The following is a 23,794-nucleotide window of genomic DNA, read 5'->3' on the forward strand; positions in this document are numbered from 1 at the left end:
CTTTGATTTTTAAATTACATAACACACAATTATGTTACTTTGTTTATGGACTAATAGATACTTTATCCAATGTTTAATATGCCGCTTATTTTTGAATAAAATGTGAAAATTCTTTAAGAACACATAAGCAGACGTTTCGTTTTTCCATTTAGATACTATTTTTAAAACAAGCTAAAGCACATAGTGGCAAACCTTAGCAACCAATCAGAAGGGTCGATATTATGAGGACCATTGTCCATGATACATATTACTTCAGGGAGCAAAGTCTAGCCAGTACATTGTCAAAACAATGCCGATTTAAATGCAGTTCTCGTTGTTATGTCCAAGAAAAGACATTTAATTGTAGTGTGACATATTACATATGCGTGTTTTTGTATTTGTTAACACAATTCGTATGTATTATTTAAGAGGGCCGATACTACGGATAGACAAACTATCATCTTATATTTGTGTAGCTTTATTTTAGTGATGAAAGAGAGCTTACACTAAATAACTTCATGACAATAAATTGAAAAAAATCGTCTATAGTCCATTTGTAGGTATAAAGTTTAAGTCAGTAACTTGTAGATGTTTGAAATTATATCGCTTCAACCTTTATCTGTCATGCACACTGACGTATAATGTAACTATGGAATGCTTAAAATTTGTACCAAGATTCGACATTGCATACTTAATATTTTTTAAACATACACAATTGTGTATATACTCTGACCATAACATCACATTTTGCAATAAAAAAGTTAACTTACTAACAATGGGTAGGTCATTGTGTTTTTTGTTAACTAAATTCATCGTAAAGAAATATAGGGAAACAATAACACCAACAATAAGTATTATACAACATAAATAATGACATGTTTAGTATTACAACGGTAGATGGTATACACTGGTAGATTGATCTCAATAGATTGTTCATAGACTATTTACACTTTAATTGCCTATACAAATAGTTGTTTTACATTCTTTATTTCCTAACTACCATAATGCAATTACTAATCATAATACACGCAATCTACAATTCTACTTTATACTCGGACTTAAGTATCACGCGGTAAGCTTAAACATCCAAACAAATATATCATGCTGAATCAAACCAGCAGAAGACATTGTGAAATATAAGTACAATTATAACCAAATACAGTCATAATTGTGACAATATGATAGCTTATAATCATTTGCTACACTAAACAATTTTTTCAATAATGATATAATTTTTTTTAATTCTTATCAATCTTCAAGTGCATGTTAACATTGTATTATATGATCACAATATTTACTTAGAATGACAACGGTGTATTTACTAAATGTATGAGCTTGTTTCAGTGACGTTGTCAAAACATAAAACAACATAATGTTGGTTTAACTATTGATAAATGTATATGCATGAACTAAGTAAGAATGATTGATGAAATAACTAGAATATTTTATTTTGTTTACATTTCGATTCTAGTATATTGTTAGATTCATAAGTGTAAAACAAAAAATATTTTTTTAAATAAAGTTGTCATTTTATGTAAATGTAATTTTATAATACAACATTATATGTGGATTCTATAATTTTGTTTCGACAATGTCGTGTTTATAAAATTGCTGTTTTTCTCAAGAGCGTGTTTAAGCCCTTGCATCATCCTGAACACTTGTCCATGAATTTTCAAGAACTACTTTCACAACATAAAGTTCTCTCGTTTTAAGTTTAGAGTGAAGAATAACACAAAACTCGTTCCATCTTGTACACGCATAATAAGGATGTTGCGGGTCGTGTTAGAATATTATAGTAATTTCAGTTGCAAGGTGCATGTATTTGGCCAATCATTTTGAACGTTAAAACGATTTTCGCATTACGACGTGTGGGCCAATCCGCTTTGATTATGCTCTTGTGTTTAATTTTCAACCAGCAGGGCGTATTGGCCGATGCCGCCAGTAGATATTCTTTACGTTATTTCAAGTAATAATTTCAAGTGAATCGGTAGATTAGTGTTTTTTTCACGATTTGTATTAATAATCCTTAAACTTTTAAAATGTTTGCATTTACTACTTCTTTTTTTTACATTTTTTACACACCATTATGTGGTCATTTCCATCCATTCCCACAATATATGAGGATGTATTGTAACTGTAGTAGACAGACATTGGTTTGATTACTTCATCCTTTTCTGAGATCACCTCTGCCAGTCTCTGTCTCCCATCTCTGTCCACCTCGATAATTGTGTTGGACAAGTCTCCACAAACCAGAATTTCCCCCGAGTCCATCAAATGGATACCAGGTAAGACGGGAGGGTAGCTCCATTTTAGAGACGGGTCACTCAGCGTGGAGATCACTCTGCCATTACTGGACAGTGTGAAAAGTTGTTTTGTTTCCTCGTTGGCCACATATATTCTTTGCCCATCCGGACTGACTGCACATGAGGTGACTGTGTAATTGAAATATATGAAGATTATGTGTTGCATATAACAACTAAACAATGATAAAAAAGATGGCCGAATATAAAATTGAGATTTAATTTTGCATCGAATACATAAGTACATAAAACAGTTCGTGAGTTGAACGTTATAAAAATGCATATAGTTAAAACTTTAAATAACAAACACAAAATAAACTTCAATGCATCACATATTAGGCATGCAGTTTGTTTACAAAAATTGTGTTTCCATATTGTTTTAAAATTTGATTAGTTTTAAAGACAATATTAATATATACAACAGGGACAAGGTTGTTTTGAACCCAGGTGCATGATTCAACAATTATTGTTAAGGACTACAACATGATGTCACATATCAAGTGTCAAAGCTGTGTACTTTTCTTTGTGATTTATAATTCAATAGAAACATTTTCACCCCAAACAAGGCAGGACCATTTTTTACCTTAAAGAGGCCGTCCAACAGATTTTGGCATGTATTAAAGCTTGTCATTAACTGCTTTAAATGCTTTATATTGATAAATTTAAACATTTGGACTACAAATCTGCAGTAAAAAATCAAGAATACTATTTACAAAAAGAAGAAAAAACGTTAACCTCCACAGGGCTCAAACCACTGACCCCTAGAGTCATGGTAGTTTGGAGTAAAATGTCTCCCCACTTTACCACTCAACCATCCACGCTCACGTCAAATGAGGAGGTATTTTTTAGCTATATAAGCAATCCTCGTAGTTTCCCAAAATATCGATTCGCGTCGAACGACGCTTTAATCTGTTGGACAGTCCCTTTAAGGGCCTGATGAAAACTTGCGATAGAGGACCACTATATGATAATTACAATATACCTATTTCACTAATTGGCCTTGTTGTTTCAGAGAAGATTTTTGTTATAACTATTCTTTCACTTTATAAGCCTAGCTAAGGTTGGTCAGTTTTCACCCCATGGATATGATTTGAACAAACCTATATAGGACCACTAAACAATGTGTCACATCAAGTATAAAACCTGTAATCTTTGCTATTTCACATATTTAAAACAAGAATTTACTGTAACATAATTATAAACCATGTAACATTTGGGACGTGGCCAGTTTAAGCCGCACACAGACAGTGCAAATTTCGACCTAATGGGCACGATTTGAATGATTGTTTAAGAGATGATGTTACAATCCATTTGAATATTAAACCCCTTGATTCAGATATGTTTAATATTTTATTGTTTAAAGGGGCAGATTGACGAAAAAAGAAAAGTTCCAAAATACCGTGTGTTTTTTTACAATTATTAGTTTAAATTGATTTAAATATCACGACTGGTATATTACAGTACTTGAAAAAAGTTGTTAAGTTTTCATATTTTCAGTACATTCGGTAATAAATGTTCGCGATGTGAAATCGAAAGTGCATCGCGAAAATAGGTGACATAACGATATACACACTATAAACAACGCAAGTAGATTAATCATTTTATATATAACATATATATATAATTCACAACGCATGCGCAATTTGCATTCCTGGGTTTACCACGTGACGATGATGATCAATCTACAGGCGTAATTTATAGTTAACTGGCAGTTTCCTCGTAGACATACTCAGTACAATTTTATTACCGAATATACTTAAATATATAAACTTAGTAACTTTTTGTTATTCTTGTTTTTTACTGGAGCTTTTTAGATCCAATGTTAACATTGATCAATATAATGCATTTAAAGACAAACTTCCTTACATACCAAAATCTGAAAAAAGGCCCCATTAATGGGATCATATATTTGGTGCACACGTTTTTGTAAAAGGTCAGCGTATATTTTACATGAAGAAAACATGTTATTGTGATCACGAGCGATTTATTGAATGCCAACAATGTCGGCATGAGCCAGACCCTATACAATTTCTTGATTTATCTTGAATTGGCTTTAAAGGGGCCTTTTCACAGATTTTGGCATTTTTTAACTTATTCATTAAATGCTTTATATCGATAAATGTAAACATTGGATCGTAAAGGCTCCAGTAAAAAATCAAGAATAAAATTAAAAAAAGGAAAAGAACATTGCCCGGACCAGGTTTCGAACCAGTGACCCCTGGAGTCCTGCCAGAGTCCTGAAGTAAAAACGCTTTATTCTACTGAGCTATTCCGCCGTGTACACATACTGAACGTATTTTATACCTTATATAAGCAATCTTCGTAGTTTCACAAAATTTAACGACAAAAACAGAACTCTCCAAATTATTCAATCGTTTCGCGTTGCAACGCTTTATAATTATTAGGTTTTAAATCGTCAAAAGATGCATATAATGGCTATATTAGACCATGGTAAATGTTCAGTATTACTGTTTCCTTACAAATATCATAACTAAAACGAAAATTTGCGAATCTGAAACAACTTTTTTCAATTTTGTCAATTTACCAAAGCGTGAAAAGATCCCTTTAAAAAGGTCGTATGTAAGTACGCTTTGCATGTAACAATGTAGCTCTTTCGACCCCTGTCCTAAAAAAAATTTCTGGTAACTTGGTTTTAACAGGTTTACCAAGGTTATTCGATTCGTTTTGTTGACGTCGATCGGGCTTTGAACATCAATTTTTATTTGCATAGAACCAACAAGATGAAACTTAAGATATTTCCATTTCGCATTGATGGCACTTTCATTAAATTCATATAATTATTTAAACTTTGCCATGCTACTTCCTGTCAATACTCAGTTTTATATATTTGGAACAGTTCTGAAACACATATTTATAACACATATTAACAGTAATGTAAGCTAGATTAAGGTAAGTTCAAATATTAATAACTTAATAATAAGCAACATGGCCCTTTGGGTTGGTTATCGAAAATGAAACTGCTTCTTTAAACTATATGTTATTAGAAAAAGTTTGATTGGAAGTTAGACGCAAAAGCAATGCATTTGTGTACATCACAACTGCCTTGTCATAAATTCACTGACAGTTGTCTCTGGAATTATGTTATTGATTTCAATGATGAATAAACCTTGTCATAAAATGTATGCCAAATTATATTGATAATAAATACCTGTCCATCTTCTTAATGTGTTTTCGTACATCTTGCTCACAAGTCTTCCATCAACAGTGTATAGGTACAGTGCATCACGTGATGTTATGTAGAGGTTTCCATGGTGATGAGCAATACCAGTACATGAATGTTCGATGTTTAACGTCCTTTTATGTCTCAAACAACCATTGGTCACTCGCATTAAGAGGACACCTGAGTTTCCCACAGCGACTGCTACCTGATTAGAGTCGATGCTGCACATCGACAAAGGTGTATCAGGTAAGTCATATCGGGCCACAACTTTGTAGTCCTGATCCAGAAGCTTCACATTCTTGTTCCACCAGTCTGTGATGAGGAGATCTCCAGCACCTGTCTCACAAATGCCTGAAATCCTGCACGTGTTTGTTTCACTTTTTACACGCACTCTATACTTAGTTTTGATAAGTCGCACTTGACCAGGTTGTCCTGCGGACGTGTTCATGTTGCTAAGTGCGTTTATATGCCGGCTTGTTACTGTGTTACATGACTGAGGTTTCCTCTTTTTGGTGACTTCGTCTGGTGTTACTTTACTAGCAGTTTGTGACTCTCTTACTTCCCCGATTATATCTCCCAAGTCTGAGAGAGTGGACAAAGTTTTTTGGATGCTTCTATCAGGATAAAAGGTCAGAATCATTTCTCTTTGTACTTCCATTTCTTTTAAAGTTGATTCGATCCTGAGAGACTGATCAAGACAGCTTATGTACTTTCTAAAATGAATCGTACCACTCTTGTTTTGTATGCTCACCCAATCGTCTTGTACACGTGACATTTGTTTTATTGACTCATAGCATTTGAAAATATCTGTTTGAATAGATGCCCTCAAGGTAGTGAGTAAGGCGTCCAACTCTTTGACGGTATTTCTCTCCAGTTGGTCCAACTCATCGTTAATTTTCTTGCGTAATTCATTGATTTCTTCTCTGATTTTGTCGCAGGACTTTTCATGAAACTGAATACTTTTCTCCAATGAATTTTTCTTCAGAATCAATAGCCGATAGTATGAATCGAAAAGTGCTGACATCTTTTTGTACTCTCCTGTCTGCTGCAGATCTTTCAATTTATCAGCTATGATAACGACGTGGCTGCATTTCCTGAAACAAAGAATTTACTTAAACTCATGTGTGTGATATTTATTGAGAATCTTAGATGCATAATAATAATAATAATAATAATAATAATAATAATAATAATAATAATAATAATAATAATAATAATAATAAAAAAAATAATAATAACAAGACTATTGCCAAGCAATAAATGTCCCCTACCGGCCCCACCATTGTCAGAAATTCCACCATTGTCAGAATTAAAAAAAAAAAATTTGACGTGGTATGAAAGTGAAATGACGTGCATAATGCCCATATTGCCATCTATCAATGTTTCAAGTTTCATGAAAAAATATAAAGAACTTTTAAAGTCATCGCAGGGTCCAGAAAACCACCATTTTCAGCAGTATTTCTAGTCTATTTGTTGCCATAGCAACCATAATTTTTTGACGTAGTAACAAAATGAAATGACGTGCATAATGTCCATATTGCCATCTATCCATGTTTCAAGTTTCATCAAAAAATATTAAGAACTTTTGAAGTTATATTAGGATCCAGAAAAGTGTGATTGACTGACAGACATACTGACAGACATACTGACAGACATACTGACAGAAAGACCCATAAGTCCCCTCCGGTAAAACCGGTAGGAGACAAATAAGAAGAAGAATAATACTACTAATAATAATGATGTTGCTGTTCGCTTTCTTCTAAATGGTGTGTACTTTAAAATATGAGCTTATACAGAAGTATGTTATTAAATAGATACACGTATTTACTAGTATATGGGTAAAGTCTAATTATTTTTTTTAAGTATCGAAAGTAGCGTTTTAAACTGACGCCGGTTGATAACATCTATAGGCAAAAGTTTAAAATATTACAAATTCACCCCCCCCCCCCTCGGTCGATTTTGATCAAATAAAAAATCTTGATAACTCTTTTCTGGTTGCTTAAGAATGATGTAGCAATATATATCGCAATACTTCAAACGACAGAAAATGTTTAATGGTTTCAAACAATTGTATATGCTTAGCTATTGTTTTGTACATTTATGGTGACTGTGGTATTTGAATGATAAGGAATATAATGACTTTTCCATGTTTTTGAACTATTCATCTTTATAATGGAATTGTACACGCAGGAGAAAAGTATTTGGCCTCTTTAGATTACCTTATAAAACTATTTAATTTATTGAGTATTTTTTTTTAATAATTAAGATAAGTCTTATATTATTTAAAGTGTTCCAAATATCAATTGATGATTACGTACATCGTAAAGATGTTCCTTCAACAGTTTAGTTTTTGTTCTGAAATTGTTCTACTGTGTATATGATATGATAAAAAACAAAACTTGAAATAAGGCCGTAGCTGGCATTAACTTCCCTTTAACGATAAACAGTGATAACATTATTTCCATCCCATTTCCCTTCCCAGACATCACTTAACTGATAAAGTCTGTATACGGGTCATACTACGGTGGCATAATGGGGACATAGGACATGTTTTATTTAACGGTCTCTATCACGCGATAGCTATGACGTGCGCACGCGATAGCTATCACGTGCGCACACGGTAGCTATGAGGTGCGCACGCGATAGCTATGACGTGCACACGCGATAGCAATGACGTGCGCATGCGATAGCTATGACTTTCGCACGCGATAGCTATGACGTGCGCACGCGATAGATAACACGTGCGCACGTCATAGCTGACCAATCAGAAAAGGTATCAGATAAGTGATTATTAAGATATAATTCGCTATAAAAACACGCCATGTGTATCGCTTTGACGTGCATACGCGATAGCTATGACGTGCGAACGAGGTAGCTATGAGGTGCGCACGCGATAGCTAACACGTGCGCACGTCATAGCTGAACAATCAGAAAAAGGTATCAGATAAGTGATTATTAAGATATAATTCGCTATAAAAACACGACATGTGCTCAGTGCGCTAGTTACAAAATGGACATTTCAACAAGTTTCATTGGTCAATTATTGCTTTCGCACGCGCTACCTGTTCTGATCTGATACCTTTTCTTATTGGTCAGCTATGACGTGCGCACGTCATAGCTATCGCGTGCGCACGTAATAGCTATCGCGTGCGCACGTGATAGCTATCGGGTGCGCACGTCATAGATACCGCGTGCGCACGTCATAGCTATCGCGTGCGCACGTCATGGCTATCGCATGTACACGTCATAGCTATCGCGCGCGCACGTCATAGCTATCGCGATCGCACGTGATAGAGACCGTTAAATAAACATTTCTTATGTCCCATTTGTACCACCGTACCATACGCTATCTAAAAAGAGTACAATTTACATTTTTGTAATGGAAGTAGCAATGCAGTTATTTAAAAGACATACAGACGATATATTGATTTGCACCTGATATGGAAATACTTTTTTTAAAGTATCCGCGTACTCAACTGGTTTCGGATATCCATATACGTGTTGCTATATCCCTTATATTAACCATGTATGTGGTGCGATATTATAGTATTACAGACTAAATGTGCCCGATACAAATAAACATGAAACTTAAAAATTGTATTAATATACATCATCAGAAAAATACATGCGTTTAGTGACAGCATTACATGTTATATAATCGGAATAGTGTTGCTTAACAATTTTCATCTTATTTAAACTGGTGCTTTAAGGAAAAACATTTTCCATCAATATACAAAACGTCGTACAATCATGATATCTGTGCGGTCATTCTACACGTGGTCTTTTCGTCATGACATTTGCACGCCGGGTATGCGAATACTTCGTTTACGGATGGCACTTCACTAACAGAGAACAACAAACGCCACGCGCTAGAGGTAAGTTCCTCTGTTTTATTTAAAGTTATATCCTAAAGATTAGTTTTTAAGACAAGACACATGGTCGAGTTGATAAATGGTGTATCCTTTTGTATTGGGAATACACAATTTCACGGAAGAATGGAACAGTTTTGCCCAAAAAATAGAAAATTTGATCGGAAAACAGCATTAACTGGATGAACAGTAAACATTTTAACAAAATAAAACTACTTAGAATTATTGCAAGAAATTTTTTGCTATTCCAGCATGTATAGTAATCACTGTGCTTCAAATACTGAAATTTTGATAGCATTCAATGAAATATAAACAAAGATAGTACATTTTGTAATAGGTGGCATACATAAAGTTGCAGCCACTTTGTTTACCGATGAAGGGCACTTCAGATTACGGAGACTTTCAACAAAGCGGGCACTCTAATAACTGAGTTTTATCTTCTACCTCAAATGCATTTATTTATATTATGGCTATTCATACGAAACATTTTTTAAATATATTTTTCAAAAATCACATGACTATTAATTTATACTATGTTTATTATAATTGCAATTTTCAAATAAGATAATATTTATTATTAAATAAATGTGTACGGATAATGCGAATCAACACAATCGTGTTTAATTTTACTTATAGCAGGGCTCTAGATAACGGTAGTGAAGGGGTCTTTATGACGCAAATACACATTTGTTCTTCATAAAATCCTATGTCGGTTGTGCTTATTTGAATCGCATCATCAAGACGATACTTATGCGTAGCAACAAAATTAAAAAGAGAATGGTAAAACTCCCTGTATTTTGAGCGCTGCTTATAGGGAGCACTTCCCTTTACGCAACGCTAACGTTTGCTCGAAGTGCGATTCACCTGACCCTAAATCACTGTATTGGTTGAGTTTTAAGAATCACGGTTAAAATTAAATCGTAAAATCAACTGATTCTGGAAAAAAAGGAATGCGTACATAAAATGTTTAAATGTCATATTATGGAGTCAGTACTTAGTATACCCACACAAACGAAGTTTAGGGTGCTATATTGGATAGAACTTCATATGCAGCATGTGTTGTGTTTATATTAAAAAAAAGACGGATATGCATAATTTTTACACCACTATCGTGTGATTAAATCAACCCCGTCCGTTCTTTTATTGCTATTTTCGTTTATTGGCATTGAGCCAAAAAGTTCCAATAGAATTTCGAACCTGCATCGCTGCTGATATTAATCTCTGAGAGGCAGTTTAAGCAGAGTGATTATTCATGACATGCTATCTAATATAAAAGAAAATAGCCTTAGTACCTTCATTTGGACATAAAGATAAATGCTTTAGATCAACCGCTTAGACCGTAATTTAAAATATATGGTCATATAGATTTTACTCATTAGACATATCCAATTTGTTTAACATTTATCTTTCACATTTATACCAAATCATAATCATATTTCAAAGGGATAAGAACATGCTTCGGTTATTCGTTTTTTATTTGCGTACTAAGTACATACATTTTTATTTATTGCCTGCTTACTTTAACAGTATTCCACAGCGAATTCTGCATTTTTGATTCAAAAAATACGAGTGTGTTATATCTGGAAAAAAGTGTCTAGATGTCAGGAAACGAAGTGCCATTGTTTTTTAGATGATCGGTAAACGAAGTGCAGATGAAAAATGTGCATGCGACTCTTAAAACATTTGAATTTTCTCAAATACATTAGTAAACTAAAATGTAACATGTTGTAACATTACTGGATATATGGATCTTTTATTTCGAATAGTAAGCACGTTCTTGATTTATTTCCAAGTATGTTTATTTTGTTTAAATATGTACAGATCATTCAATTCATGCTGATTATCGATGAAATTTTATCGTTTTTTTTTAAAATAATTCACCGTTTTTCCGCGAATTTCTTTCTTCGCAATACGAAGTGCTATACCATTAATCACCCAAACAATGTTCTGTGTCTAAAAACCAAATAAACAGAACATAAATACAAAAAAGCTGAAGAACTCACCTCTCGCGCGTGGCGTTTGTTGTTCTCTGTAAGTGAAGTGCCATCCGTAAACGAAGTATTCGCATACCCGGCGTGATTTGACAATTTGATAAGTATGTTTCTACAATTTAAGGATTCTTTGCTCTCTGAAGTACATTATGGATTGATACTCTGATTTGCACAGTCATGTGCCAGAAACTAAGATAATTATGTGAAAGGTATACTGGTACATGTAAGCTGTAAAGATTTGGTTAACCGGGAAAAAGGAGCACAATATTTTAATTTACTGCCGTGATTGACCATGAATAATGGCAAAAATGGCTAAAATTACTAAAAACAATAGTTAAAAAAACAACTTTACCAAAACAGAACTTGATAAAAGGTTCACGTTTACTTACTGATGATTGTAAACATGGCAGACATGACACAGCAGCTCTTTGTGGTCCTCACAGAACCCTGTTAATTCTTGTTTGTGCTCCTGACATCGTTCGCGTGCATCCACATTAGTAACAGACCACTTGCTAATAGCTTCTTTCCCCATAATTGCATGCTTCATGTATAAAACATTGTGATGCTCCACACATTTCCCACAATAAGCCTTAGAACATTCCGTACAGTAAAATTGCGCCTCTGTGTTTCTGTCATTTCCTTGACAAGTAATGCAAGGAAACTCAAAGAACACATCTGATCCTTTACGTATTGAACTCGAAAAATAAGTGGCCATTTTTCGCACTTAATATTAGTTTATCCGCTCGTTTCACTATGTATCATGTATTGATCAAATCAATATCGTTTTACCGATGGTAAAACGGCTTCAAATTGTGTGTATGACACTTATCTAAGATCTTGAATGTTTAAACTAGTAATTCTGTTATCTTTTTTATAGAACAAATGCCAACATGCAAAAGCACCAATCGTGATACATCGACTATCTTCGGAATCCTTCGTAAGATAGGCCTCGTGTATTTTGATCGCCATCTTGGCTTGTATTACTAATTTATTCACCACAAAGTGATCCGTCTATTGTTAAAAGGCTGTACACGACGCGCGTTGAACAAGCGCTAAACCTTTTACCGAAACTTTGATATAAAGAGCACTGTCAACGTTCATATGCGTTGCATTTTGACAAATTATCCAAATAATTTATTTAATCATGTTTTGTCTTCTTTTGAAGATGAATTTACGGTGTTTACATAACCAACCAAACCGAAAGTGAAACTGGATGCATTACGTGTTTGCAATGTCAGCACTAAATTTTTGTTCCGTTTGAGGAAGCGAATCAATCATGCGACAATGGAATATTTATGCAATACATTGCCGATTGTAGTACTGGCTTAAAATTACGGTGACGTAGAGGTGACATTCACTCCTCTTTTTTTAAATTGCACTCCTCTTTTTTTCTATCACGTGGCCTCGACTTAGTTACTCGAGGCCAAGACTTATTAACTCGTGGCCACGAGTTAGCTATGTAGTGGACTAGAGATAGAAAAAAGAGGAGTGTAAAACTAAATAAAAAGAGGCGTGCAATTAAAAAAAGCGGTGCAGTAAATAAAGGTAGGGTACATTAATCAAAAGAGGAGAGAATTTAAGCTATCTCGAGATCTTGACTTAGCTAACTCGTGGCTACGAGTTAGTCAGCCAATCACATTGTTCCATATGGTCGTCCATGGTGATCTTGCTCATGGTGATACTGCGCATGCGTCGTGCAGACTAATAAACTTTTCAATTCTCGTCAAAATTTCTTAAAAAACACTAATCTTAGACTTCAAGGGTTTATTTTTTTTATAGGTTTTATAGGTAGTTTTCATGAGATGAGAGATTGTTTCACTGATTTATTAGCGTCTTGCCTCCGTTTCTGGTAGTTATAACACTTTTGTGTGCATTACAGATTTTCTTCCAAGTGACCGTGACCCCTGGTAGCCGCCATTACAGACTTTTTTTATAAATTATGCATACAGGTATTTTGATTCATTTAACAGCATTGCTGTTCTTATCCTTGTTTATTTTCACTTCAAACAGCAGCCTCCCCAACCACCCAAGGCCCACTGTTCGTCCAAATAGTATCCCGCCTGGAAATATTTATGGTTGTTTATTGAAATTTAACAAGTGGCATATTCCACAGAAATGTAGGTAATGTACTTATGTATTTTGCTTCTCTCATTATCTAATGTCATAGAAACCAATCCCGGACCCGAATATCCATGTGGTTCATGTGTTACTGAAGTTTTTGAGAATGATTTAGCCATAGAGTGTGACACATGTTCTTACTGGTTCCATATAAGTTGTCAGAATGTTGATCCCAATACATACAATGACCTAATAGCATTAGATGTGTCTTTTTCGTGGGTATGTTGAATATGTGATTGCCATATTTTTTCGAGTTTCTCATTTCACTCGTTGTTGTCTCTTTCTTCCCATAACAGCTTTGAACCACTAAATGATGTTGCACAGACCAGATGGACTTAAACGCAGACGGCCACCAAGCCTAGGCAGGCAGGCAGGCAGGCGGCAGACATGCAGGCAGGCAGGAAGGCAGGCAGGCAGGCAGGCAGGCAGGTAGATAGATAGATAGATTTCGAGTTGGATACCTTGTTATATATATATTTGATAGTGTTTTTTTCAGAAAAGTTTATTTTTCGTTATAATATGATAATTTATCATTCAAAATGATGTTTTCACTAATTAATATCATAGACACACGCTAACCACCTGTGGTCGGAGACAGATGCCCCCCACACCCCCACCCCCCACCCCCCCCCAAAAAAAATAACAGGGTCTTGACACATGATTTTTTTACCTTTGACCTAGTGACCCCAATTTCAATAGAGGTCATCTACTGTCAAAAACCAATGCACATGTGAATTATCAAGTCAGTCGGTCATTTCGTTGACGAGTTATTGATCGGAAACGATTTTCACACTTATTGTGACAGTTACCTTGACCTTTGACCTAGTCAACCCAATTTCAATAGGAGTCATCTACTGTCCAAGGCCAATGCACATGATAAGTAACAAGGAAATCGGTGAATCAGTTGACGAGTTATTGATCGGAAACTATTTCACACTTAGTGTGTAAGTGGCTTCAAGCTTTTACCTATAGACCCCAATTTCAACAGGGTTATCTTCTGTCCAACGCCAATGCACATGGGAAGTATCAAGCCGATCGGTCCTTCACAAGTTATTGATCGGAACCAATTTTTTTTCTTAGTGTGACAGTGACCTTGAACTTTGACCTAGTGACCCGAGTTTAAATAGAGTTCGTCTACTGGAAATGGTCAATGCACATGGGAAGTGTCAAGTCAATTGGTCAATCCGTTCACAAGTTATTGATCGGAAACGAACTTGTCTATCGACAGACAGACCGACCGGCCGCCATCCATCAAAACAATATACTCCTTCTTCTTTGAATGTAGGGGGGGCATACAAATATTAATATTTTCCTGTCCTTGTGTAGAATGAGTTAGAATCTATTAATGTCCACATGATGTGTGAAAAAAAGGTTTCTTTCGACACATTTAAATCGATCACACTTTCAGATCCGCGTCATGCGAAAATGTGTCTTAAGGCGTTTTGCCCAGCGTAGCACAAGCCCAGCTTACGCAAATGCGCAGTCTGTTCAAGAGGTACGTTGTCCGCTATAACATTACGCAACAAGAGCTACGTTGTCCGCTATAACATTACGCAAGCCTTCGTGGTCTCGTTGGGTATCTCTTGGACAGACTGCGAGATGCGCAGATTGTGCTATTGCTACCCTGGCCACATATGGTATAATACCCATATTCACATGACGCATTGTAAATGGAACATGTAAGCATATTACTTTTCTTTTATATAAAATTGGAGTTAGTCTGTGTTATTTATAGCACACTAACATATTTAGGTAGCCTATTCAGGCTTTCAGAAATGATTTATAGACGGACTGACCGAGTACTGCACACATTTGTTGTTTGATCATTAAAGGATTTCCCAGCTATAATGACACTATACTATTTCGGTAGTGTTTGTTTTCTCATCGTGAAAGCAATACTGTGTTACCAACGTTCATCGATATTTCATTATGGCTTCCCTTGACGAATTAGTGTGAGAGCACTGACCCTGAAATTCTGCGATATGAATTATAGCGCGTAATTGTGACTGGGCCAAAATGTGTGTCTATGTGTCGTATTAACATGCAGAGAGTAGTCCGGAATTCCTTATACAGACCAGTGTTACATCCTACACGCTGTACACCAAGGCAGTGATGTGGCCAAAATTCAATGGCATTTCTCTCAAATCAGCCAATGAAATATTTGAATGTAGTCATTCGGGTCAGCTGCCGTTATGTAAAGGTCATTTAAGGTGAACAGCTGGGCTATACAGCTACGACGAAAAAGTGTTCCAATTTCGACTGCACATAATATAGGTTGATATAACAATTAAATAAATTTTTGCAGCGTATTGTGTCGCTTTTAACAGCATTGTGTTTTGGTTTTCTTTCATGCACCGTATCTGCGAATTTATTTAAATAATATTACTAGAGTATTTTATATGTTTTTATACGTCCGGCTGTTGTCGGGACGTATTATTGATACACACTTGGCGGATGGGTGAGCGGATGAATCTCTCTAAGTTTCTATTGAATCTTCATACAACTTTCTAGAAATATGTGTTGACATAAAAGAAGCAAACAGTTGTATATACAGCAAAGTTTCACCAGGCGCTTCAAATGCACTGCCCTGTATTAACAAAAAGTACTCAATTCGCCGTTTAAGTTTTATTAATATATTTACTTTTCGTCTTTATCTACAACAAACATTCCAGATATGTGCCTATAAAATGGAAGCTAAATTCAATAACCAGCCAAAACAACATTTCTATATTTCTGTATACATTTAAAAAAATTCTATATAAATCGAAAAGGAGCATGATACACTGGATACTTATTATGCCGTATTTCCTTCTCGTTGGTAAATATATTTATCTTATTTAATTTACATGAATGTAAGAATGAACTATTGATTAGAGAACAACATTATTTTATCGAGATTTGAAACATTAAATAAAAAAAATCACAATTACAGCAGAATTATTGCAGCAGAATCAAGAAAAAATACAGAAGATTCAGCTTTAAAATTAGAACATTGGAATGTTAGGAAAATATAATACTGCCCCATTGTTTTTCGGGTGTGTTATTAAATTTCAATTCTTCTTTGTTTTATAAAACCGAAAGAATCGTAAAAATGACACTCGTACAAAAGAATTCATATAATTACGGAAGTTAATGTAAAGGTAGTGAACCACAAATAAAGAATGAGCATTTAATCCCACACATCACAACTTTTATCATATTACCAGATGAAAATCGATAGTAAAACAACGATCGTATAAACTTAAGCTTTATAATATCGCCAGAGCTCCAGATAAGATGCGTATCTGCGTATTTACGCATTGAAAAAGTGAAACAAAACTTGACAAATCGGCCCATTACGTAACATTACGCAATACAAATCTTGGTACGTACTTTTGATCGATTAAAGTGCGTAACCGGTTAAACAAATACTCCAGTTGAGGTTTTAGTGTAAGTTTGAATTAACCTTTGAATCAAAAGTAAGTCAATCAAAAGAACCTTGTAATCAAAATGGCGGCCCATTGTGTTCTAGGTTCGAAAAAGGAACGTTTCAAGCGAACAGCGGCTCCTCCAGGAAGTAATTGTATATAACAATATGCCAATAGAGATACATCTTATGATGCTTCTAGAATTGTAAAATAGTTGTAAGCGATCTCATTGTTGAAGAAGTTTATAGTTAACGTACATTGACCACAGACAGTGTGACTTTATTTTTATTTTCACAAGCAGTGCCATAACTTAGTTTAATTGCGAACTGGCGTTCGTGGTGTACTACATGAGTACTATATGCAAAAAAGACCCAATCAATACAGAGATACAACACATGTACGTTGAATATAAAAAAAAGTCTGTTCATATCATCATTGAAAATTTATTCTGTTTGTATTTATAAATTAACAAATAATAATACTTTTGGATTAAACACGCCATGAACTATGTCAGTTTTCTATGGAAATTGAAAATATACCTCAATATTCCTAAATCTCCTTTTTGGTTTTGGCTGACACAAAGGTTTTAAGCCTAGCATGATAAACTTCAAGATCTTTATCCAAAACTCACATAATATTCTCTATATTTAAGATAAGGCAAGGTATGAGCTAAGATAAATGGTGTATGACATGGATCGAAAAGTGCCGAACTCGATCCCCCATTTGATGTTAACCTGATTTTTTTACGAAGTTAAACAGGACATCAATTCATTTTGTTAAAATGCAGTTCATAGTTATAGGTCTTGTTGAGTGGTCTCACACAATTATACGAAGCACGGGTGCGAAGTTTCATTCTAATACTCGTTGGTCTAATACATTTGTAGTCTAAATACGAGATAAGGAGCCGTTGTTCCAAAACCAAAATCGAATTATTATGCAAATACCACTAACTACTCGACGAATAGTCCAGCTAAAAATTATTTGCCAAACAAACGTATCAGATCAAATATATCGAAATGAAATGAACTCGGACAACAATCACCAACACATACATCAACATTGACCGTTACACGAATTGATATGGGTACATGTGCGCATATCTAAAATGTTCAGTGTTCCAAGTAACACAAAGACGTTTTTATAGTAAATTTGACAACGTTAACAATGAAATGGTGCCTTCCAGCAAACACAAATTTGGAATTCAGTTATTGAAGCATCTACTTTTTCTTGTCAATATTAACTCAGTCTCAACTTCAGTCTATTGTCAATATTCACTCATTCTCAACTTCAGCATATTGTCAATATTTACTCATTTCCAACTACGATACATTGTAAATGGCCTAATATTACGAACATACTAAATTCAATATTCTGACTCAATTTTGAGTGTTTTTTTTTCAATTTTTAAAGTGAGTTTGATCATCATGCTCAATACGGTGTCAAGTTTGAGTAAGAATCAACGCTGAGTTTGAGGTGGAGTAAGTGCATATTTGCATATGTTTAAGCTAAGGGTTGAGCTTGTTCGTGCACAAACATGCTCAACACTCAGCTGAATGGAAGTCACATATCATCTCTTGAATAGTGCACACACATTAAGAACGTTTATGATACTGGGCAATCTTTTACTCAATCTTAAGTACGATATCTTGTCAATGTTAACTCATTCTCAACTTCGATTTCTTTTCAATGTTCACTCATTCGCAAGTACGATTTTTGTCAATGCTTATTTATTTTCAACTAAGACTTCTTGCCAATTTTTACTCATATTCTTGTTGTTTTGTAAATGTTAACTTATTCTAAACTATATTTTCTTGTCAATATCAATATCAATGTCAATGTTTATTTATTCTCAACTAAGATTTATTTTCGTTTTTCAGTGTGATGTAATATTCGCAGGTCCCTTGTTTTGCATCGGGTACAAAAAGCAATCGGTTTCTGAAGTCATATGTTGCCTCTAAAATATCTCGTTCACCGCCGTTTTTCACAGGTTTTGCGTCAGAAGAATTACGGTCTGCATCTACAGGTTCGTCCGCACTTTTTTCAAGCTCGTGCTCGGATTCTATTGCACCGTCTCTGTTGAGAATAAATAGTTTATCGCTGCACGCAACAGCGAACCTATCGTCCACAGTATCATACCAGGCACCGATGAATTGCTGGCTGAATTCATCCGGCAGCTTCACGCTGTGATATAATCTGATTTCTCGGTCATGCACATCGTAACATCGCAATACGCAAGAACCAGACTTCTGTATTATACAAAACATGGCTACTCTCTCCATCGACACATGCAAGATCGCAAGAGGCTCATCCTGAACATACTCAGAGCATTTCAATTTGCGATCTGCATCAGTCAATAACAGTTTTTTCTCGGTATTGTTGAAGTATATAATACCGTTAGTAAAATCTGCCGTCCATGAAAACGGCACTTGCTTTTCTTGACCAAACGGCGTGAAAACGACGACAGTTTTACTATCCGAAGGTACAGGCGATGTAGTTGTTGCATTTTCGGAACAAACCGGATCATCACTAAAAAAAATGGACGATTCAACTTCTCTTTCAGTCTTCTTAAATATCTGCTTGAACTTTGCAAATGAAGCGATCATCTTTGGTTTTAAAGTACCGTCAAACATCTTTGGTTTAGGACTACCGTTCACGACGGGGTTTTTTGCCACTCGATTATTCTTTCCAATGAAAGGTATAAGCGACCTTTTTCTGCCTTTTAAATCGGGAGGCAAAGTTGAAGACTCGGTTCCAAATTGTGATTCATAATAAATATCCGAATCCGATGCCGACTCTTCGTCTGCCTCTTGATTTTGTGGCACGACTTCGCCTCTCGAGTTATGTGTTTTTGTCTGTGTTCGCTTGGGTTTTGTATGCGGTAAAACATCTTCGTAACACTCAACTTCCGAAAATATCACCGTTCCAAATGGTTTGTGGTTCACGTTGTGTCTCAATGTCTCATTTACATTAAACGAAGCATCCAACGATTTCCCGGATCTTGTGGTATCTGTCTTTTTCAACAAATCTGTCAAAGCTTGGACAACGGATTCAAATTTCTCCAGTCCAACATTCATTGACAAATGATCCTTCAGTTTTGTCTCTAGCTCACGACCTTCTTTCAAAAAGGCGGTAAAGGTACTTTCCATCTTTACTGCTTCCGAGTCCACCGTCTGTATTGCAAGTTTAGCACTTTGCTCAAGTCTGATAATAATATCTTTAAGTTCTAGGTTAATGTCATCTTTTACAGCTTGTCTTCTCTCTCTTATTTCTTGCAAGTACTTTTCTGTCTCTGTAAAACTGCGTTTGGCTTTTTGAAGCGCGCCCATTATTTGAATTAAACCTTTATCTTTCTCATACAATGTGCCTTCCAGTGACTTCACTTTACACAGCTCTCCGTGACTTTCCTTGCATTTTAGGCACAGCAACGTATTATGCGTGAAACAAGCTGCAATACACCCGTCTTTATGTTCATCGGACAACCCGCAGTCAAAATTACCAGTCTCAGTCGCCATGGTTTATACACAACAGTCGTCGCCAATTAATATCTACGTGGAGATATGAAGAAATGGCACCTCTTCCAATCGCTAATATTACCTGAAGAAGTCGTCTTAAGCAAAACAAGCTTCTTTACTGGTGCCACCTGTACAGTAATGATAATGAAGAAATATAGTTTCAAACATATTCCTTTCCAATAAACCGATTTTTCGTTTACGAACGCTTTTATGTATTTAAAGAAATTCTTAATTTATTTTATAAATTATGGATGACAATATGCATAAAATAAAAGCATGAACTTCACAACTTACATGGTCGGGATTTAATACATTTTCCAGGACAGTAAAAACCTGTTTACTACAACCACATCTTGTGTTAATGAATGCAATCTTCAACATAAACCTTTTCGTAATTCTTACCTATTTAATATTCATCCGTGAAGAGATGTGACATCAAACTGATGTTATCAAGTCCTATTGATTACAAACATAACTTAGATGTACACCACTCTGTCAACGTAAATTCCTATAAAAAAACAATGTGAAAAAACAGTTGCTATAAAAACAAAGGTTTTTTTTACCCCTAATCAGTTCATAGTTATTTTTGGTAACTAACTCCTATAAGGAAAAAAAATCAGTATTAAATGTATTTTACGTAGAACATTTGCTGAATAGTAATACCTGTGCGTTTATTTTCCGGGTCAGTGTAGGAACAAGGTATAACAAGGAAACTATCTGATGATAACATTTTCTAAAGGCACCTACACAGTAAGCACTAGCAAATGTATCGCTTCTAAAAAGGCTGTACGTAAAATAAACTAACTCAACTGAATTAGGTCATAAAGACAATAAGGTCAACGTTTCTTACTATTTGTAAACAATTTCACACATTTTGGAAGAGTTTAATTGACCTCAAAGATACTTTGTTCCTTAATATTTCCTTCATATACCAGACTAAATGAATTTAGAAGTGCCTTTATTGTAACTTATATTTATTCGGAAAAATCAAAAAATCTATATCTATGAAAAATTGGTTAATTAAAGCTGAAATAATTGATTGAAAATGAGATGAGAACACGAGTGTTTAAACGCCTATACGGTATGACGCCGATTTTAATGTACCTTAACTTGTTATGTATCGCGCAGATTTTTTACCTCTAAATTTCAAATTATAAAGTTTGTGCGCGTTATACATTGATACAAGGCTATCCTCCATGGCTGCTAAATTGCAAAGAATTCATATCCTAATCGTAAATTTTCATTGTAGCCGCCATTTTTTATTCACACAAACTACACCGTATAATCTTACAGACTGGTACCGGTATGTATGGCGGAACAGAATTGATCTAATCGTTCTTTGAAATGATGTTAATACATGTAGCTTGTTTTATGTTGGCCATTATCCTAACTTTAAACCATTGTTTCAACATTGTTATCTCTAACACGAATCAAACAAACAAAAAGGTTAGTGGCATCTAACAATAAACCCAACACAATAGAAATTTAGAAGACAAGTCGTGATGTAATAAGACAGGAAATTTAAATCCAATGCTCAAACATACAAAAAATGGAATTTCTAGTTAAGATGAGGATGACAATGACTTGTGGTTTTGCCGATTTCACATGTGTAAAATCTTACACAACAAATTCGAATTTCTAGTTGCGATGTGGATAAAAAATGTCTATCGATTTTGCAGATTTTTTTATCCAAGATTAGTAGTTTCCCATATGGTTGTACGTGGATTTGCATGATTGAAACTTCAGCTTTGTCACCAACGTGACTTATACCCCGGAACTTCTTCGCCAGCTAAATTCAAGGGCAAAAAACTCTGGAATGTGTGATCCACTGATGATATAAAAAGTGTCTCGCACGATTTCAAGTCATATGTAGGACATAATTCGAATTTCAAGCTGACAGGTTGATGAAAAAAAGTCTGCTTTGCTCACTTGTATGAGGACAAACCAACTGACCAACAATGATCGATCTACCGTCAGCGTTAAGCCAATTAACTTCCTCTCTGCGGTGATAAAATAACCAAATAAATACATACCATTTACAAGACATTTATGTTTTAGTTACTCTTCACTATTTCAGGCATGTTAAACAAGGAATATGTTTAAGAATACAACAAAAACATGGATCGGAAATGTTTTTAGAATCCCGTTAGAACAATAGTTTGGTTAATTATATGAAGCATAACACTGTCAAGATTTCGTTTGGTACATTTTTATTATAAAACTTGTATTTCACAAAAAATGATTATGATAATATATAACAAACAGTTTACAGAAGTTCTACAGAAGCAGGTACACTCCAATAATAGATACACTTAAGCAGATACGTCCAAAAAGTAAAAGAAATACAAGAAGTAAATATTCTGCGATAAGGAAAATTCAAATGACAAGAACGTATATTTCTAACATCCGATGGATGATCGATTTAAGACATAATCATATGTCAATGTACATGTAAAATGTGCAGCTGAAAAAACAAGTTGAAAAAACAAGACAACACATTTTCTACTTTTAAATTTTGTCATATTATTAACCCATGTCACATGATAAGGCCCAAGTGATATTCAAGTAATCACTTTACTAAATAGCTCAATTGTTTGTGATTCATATGTTAAAACAATGCATTTGGTTGATGAAGTTCTCTCTGGTATAACTTAAATACAAAGATATTTCAAAAGACATTTGCAGACCATGTCTTAACTATCTTGATTATTTTTATAAAAACTGCATATTTCATTATCTATTTATGTCACACATAAAAAGTAGAATAGTAATTACGCCTACTGTACAAGAAATTCTCGTTATAACTTAAACATTTTTATTAGATTCTAGTTTCTAGTTTTCTAACACTAGTACACTATATATGTTTCTTTGAACGCAATGTTGAAAGTAAAAAATACAAATTTCTTACCATAAAGGTCTCAAAGTTAGTCAAAAAACAAATATGTTATACAATGTTCATGGTTAACTAGTAAAACCCGGATGTACTTGTAACATGTGACACTGCGTGTTAAGAAACATTAACCAACGTGAAATGTAACATAATTTCAGACTTACACAAAGAATCATAAATAGGACATAGGAATAATTTTTAAAACAATTGCCTATGATCTCAAAACAAACGTTTACAACTAAAACAATACTCAATATACAACATACAATTGGCACTTAAAATAATAAAATACTAATAAATGTACATAAATTATAAATCTCACAAACAACATTTATAATGTAAACGCTTTTTCTACATCTACATGATAAACTTTGCTTCTCTCCAAAATGACAAAGCATAATTCAGCAATGCTTCTCTCCAAAATGACAAAGCATAATTCAGCAATGCTTCTCTCCAAAATGACAAAGCATAATTCAGCAATGAGCCATGAAGATGGATGACACAAAGAACACACAAACTAAGAACTAGACGAATTAGAGTCCATTTT

General features: G+C 34.6%; 2 protein-coding genes across 2 annotated transcripts; both read right to left on the reverse strand.

Annotated features, from left to right (window-relative positions):
- Window positions 1–1,865: 1,865 nt before the first annotated feature.
- Window positions 1,866–12,499, reverse strand: LOC127869042 (uncharacterized). Its single transcript, XM_052411305.1, has 3 exons — window positions 11,710–12,499; window positions 5,449–6,554; window positions 1,866–2,411 (listed from the first exon to the last, which is right to left on the reverse strand). Exons 1-3 carry the CDS (start codon window positions 12,033–12,035, stop codon window positions 2,032–2,034), a joined length of 1,812 nt encoding a protein of 603 aa, XP_052267265.1. The 5' UTR covers window positions 12,036–12,499; the 3' UTR covers window positions 1,866–2,031.
- Window positions 12,500–18,698: 6,199 nt separating this feature from the next.
- LOC127870088 (uncharacterized) lies at window positions 18,699–20,891 on the reverse strand. Its single transcript, XM_052412748.1, has 2 exons — window positions 20,760–20,891; window positions 18,699–20,485 (listed from the first exon to the last, which is right to left on the reverse strand). The coding sequence occupies exon 2, from the start codon at window positions 20,355–20,357 to the stop codon at window positions 18,699–18,701; it is 1,659 nt and encodes a 552-aa protein (XP_052268708.1). The 5' UTR covers window positions 20,358–20,485; window positions 20,760–20,891.
- Between the last annotated feature and the right edge of the window lie 2,903 nt (window positions 20,892–23,794).

This window comes from Dreissena polymorpha, chromosome 2, assembly GCF_020536995.1.
Source record: "Dreissena polymorpha isolate Duluth1 chromosome 2, UMN_Dpol_1.0, whole genome shotgun sequence".
NCBI lineage: Eukaryota > Metazoa > Mollusca > Bivalvia > Myida > Dreissenidae > Dreissena > Dreissena polymorpha.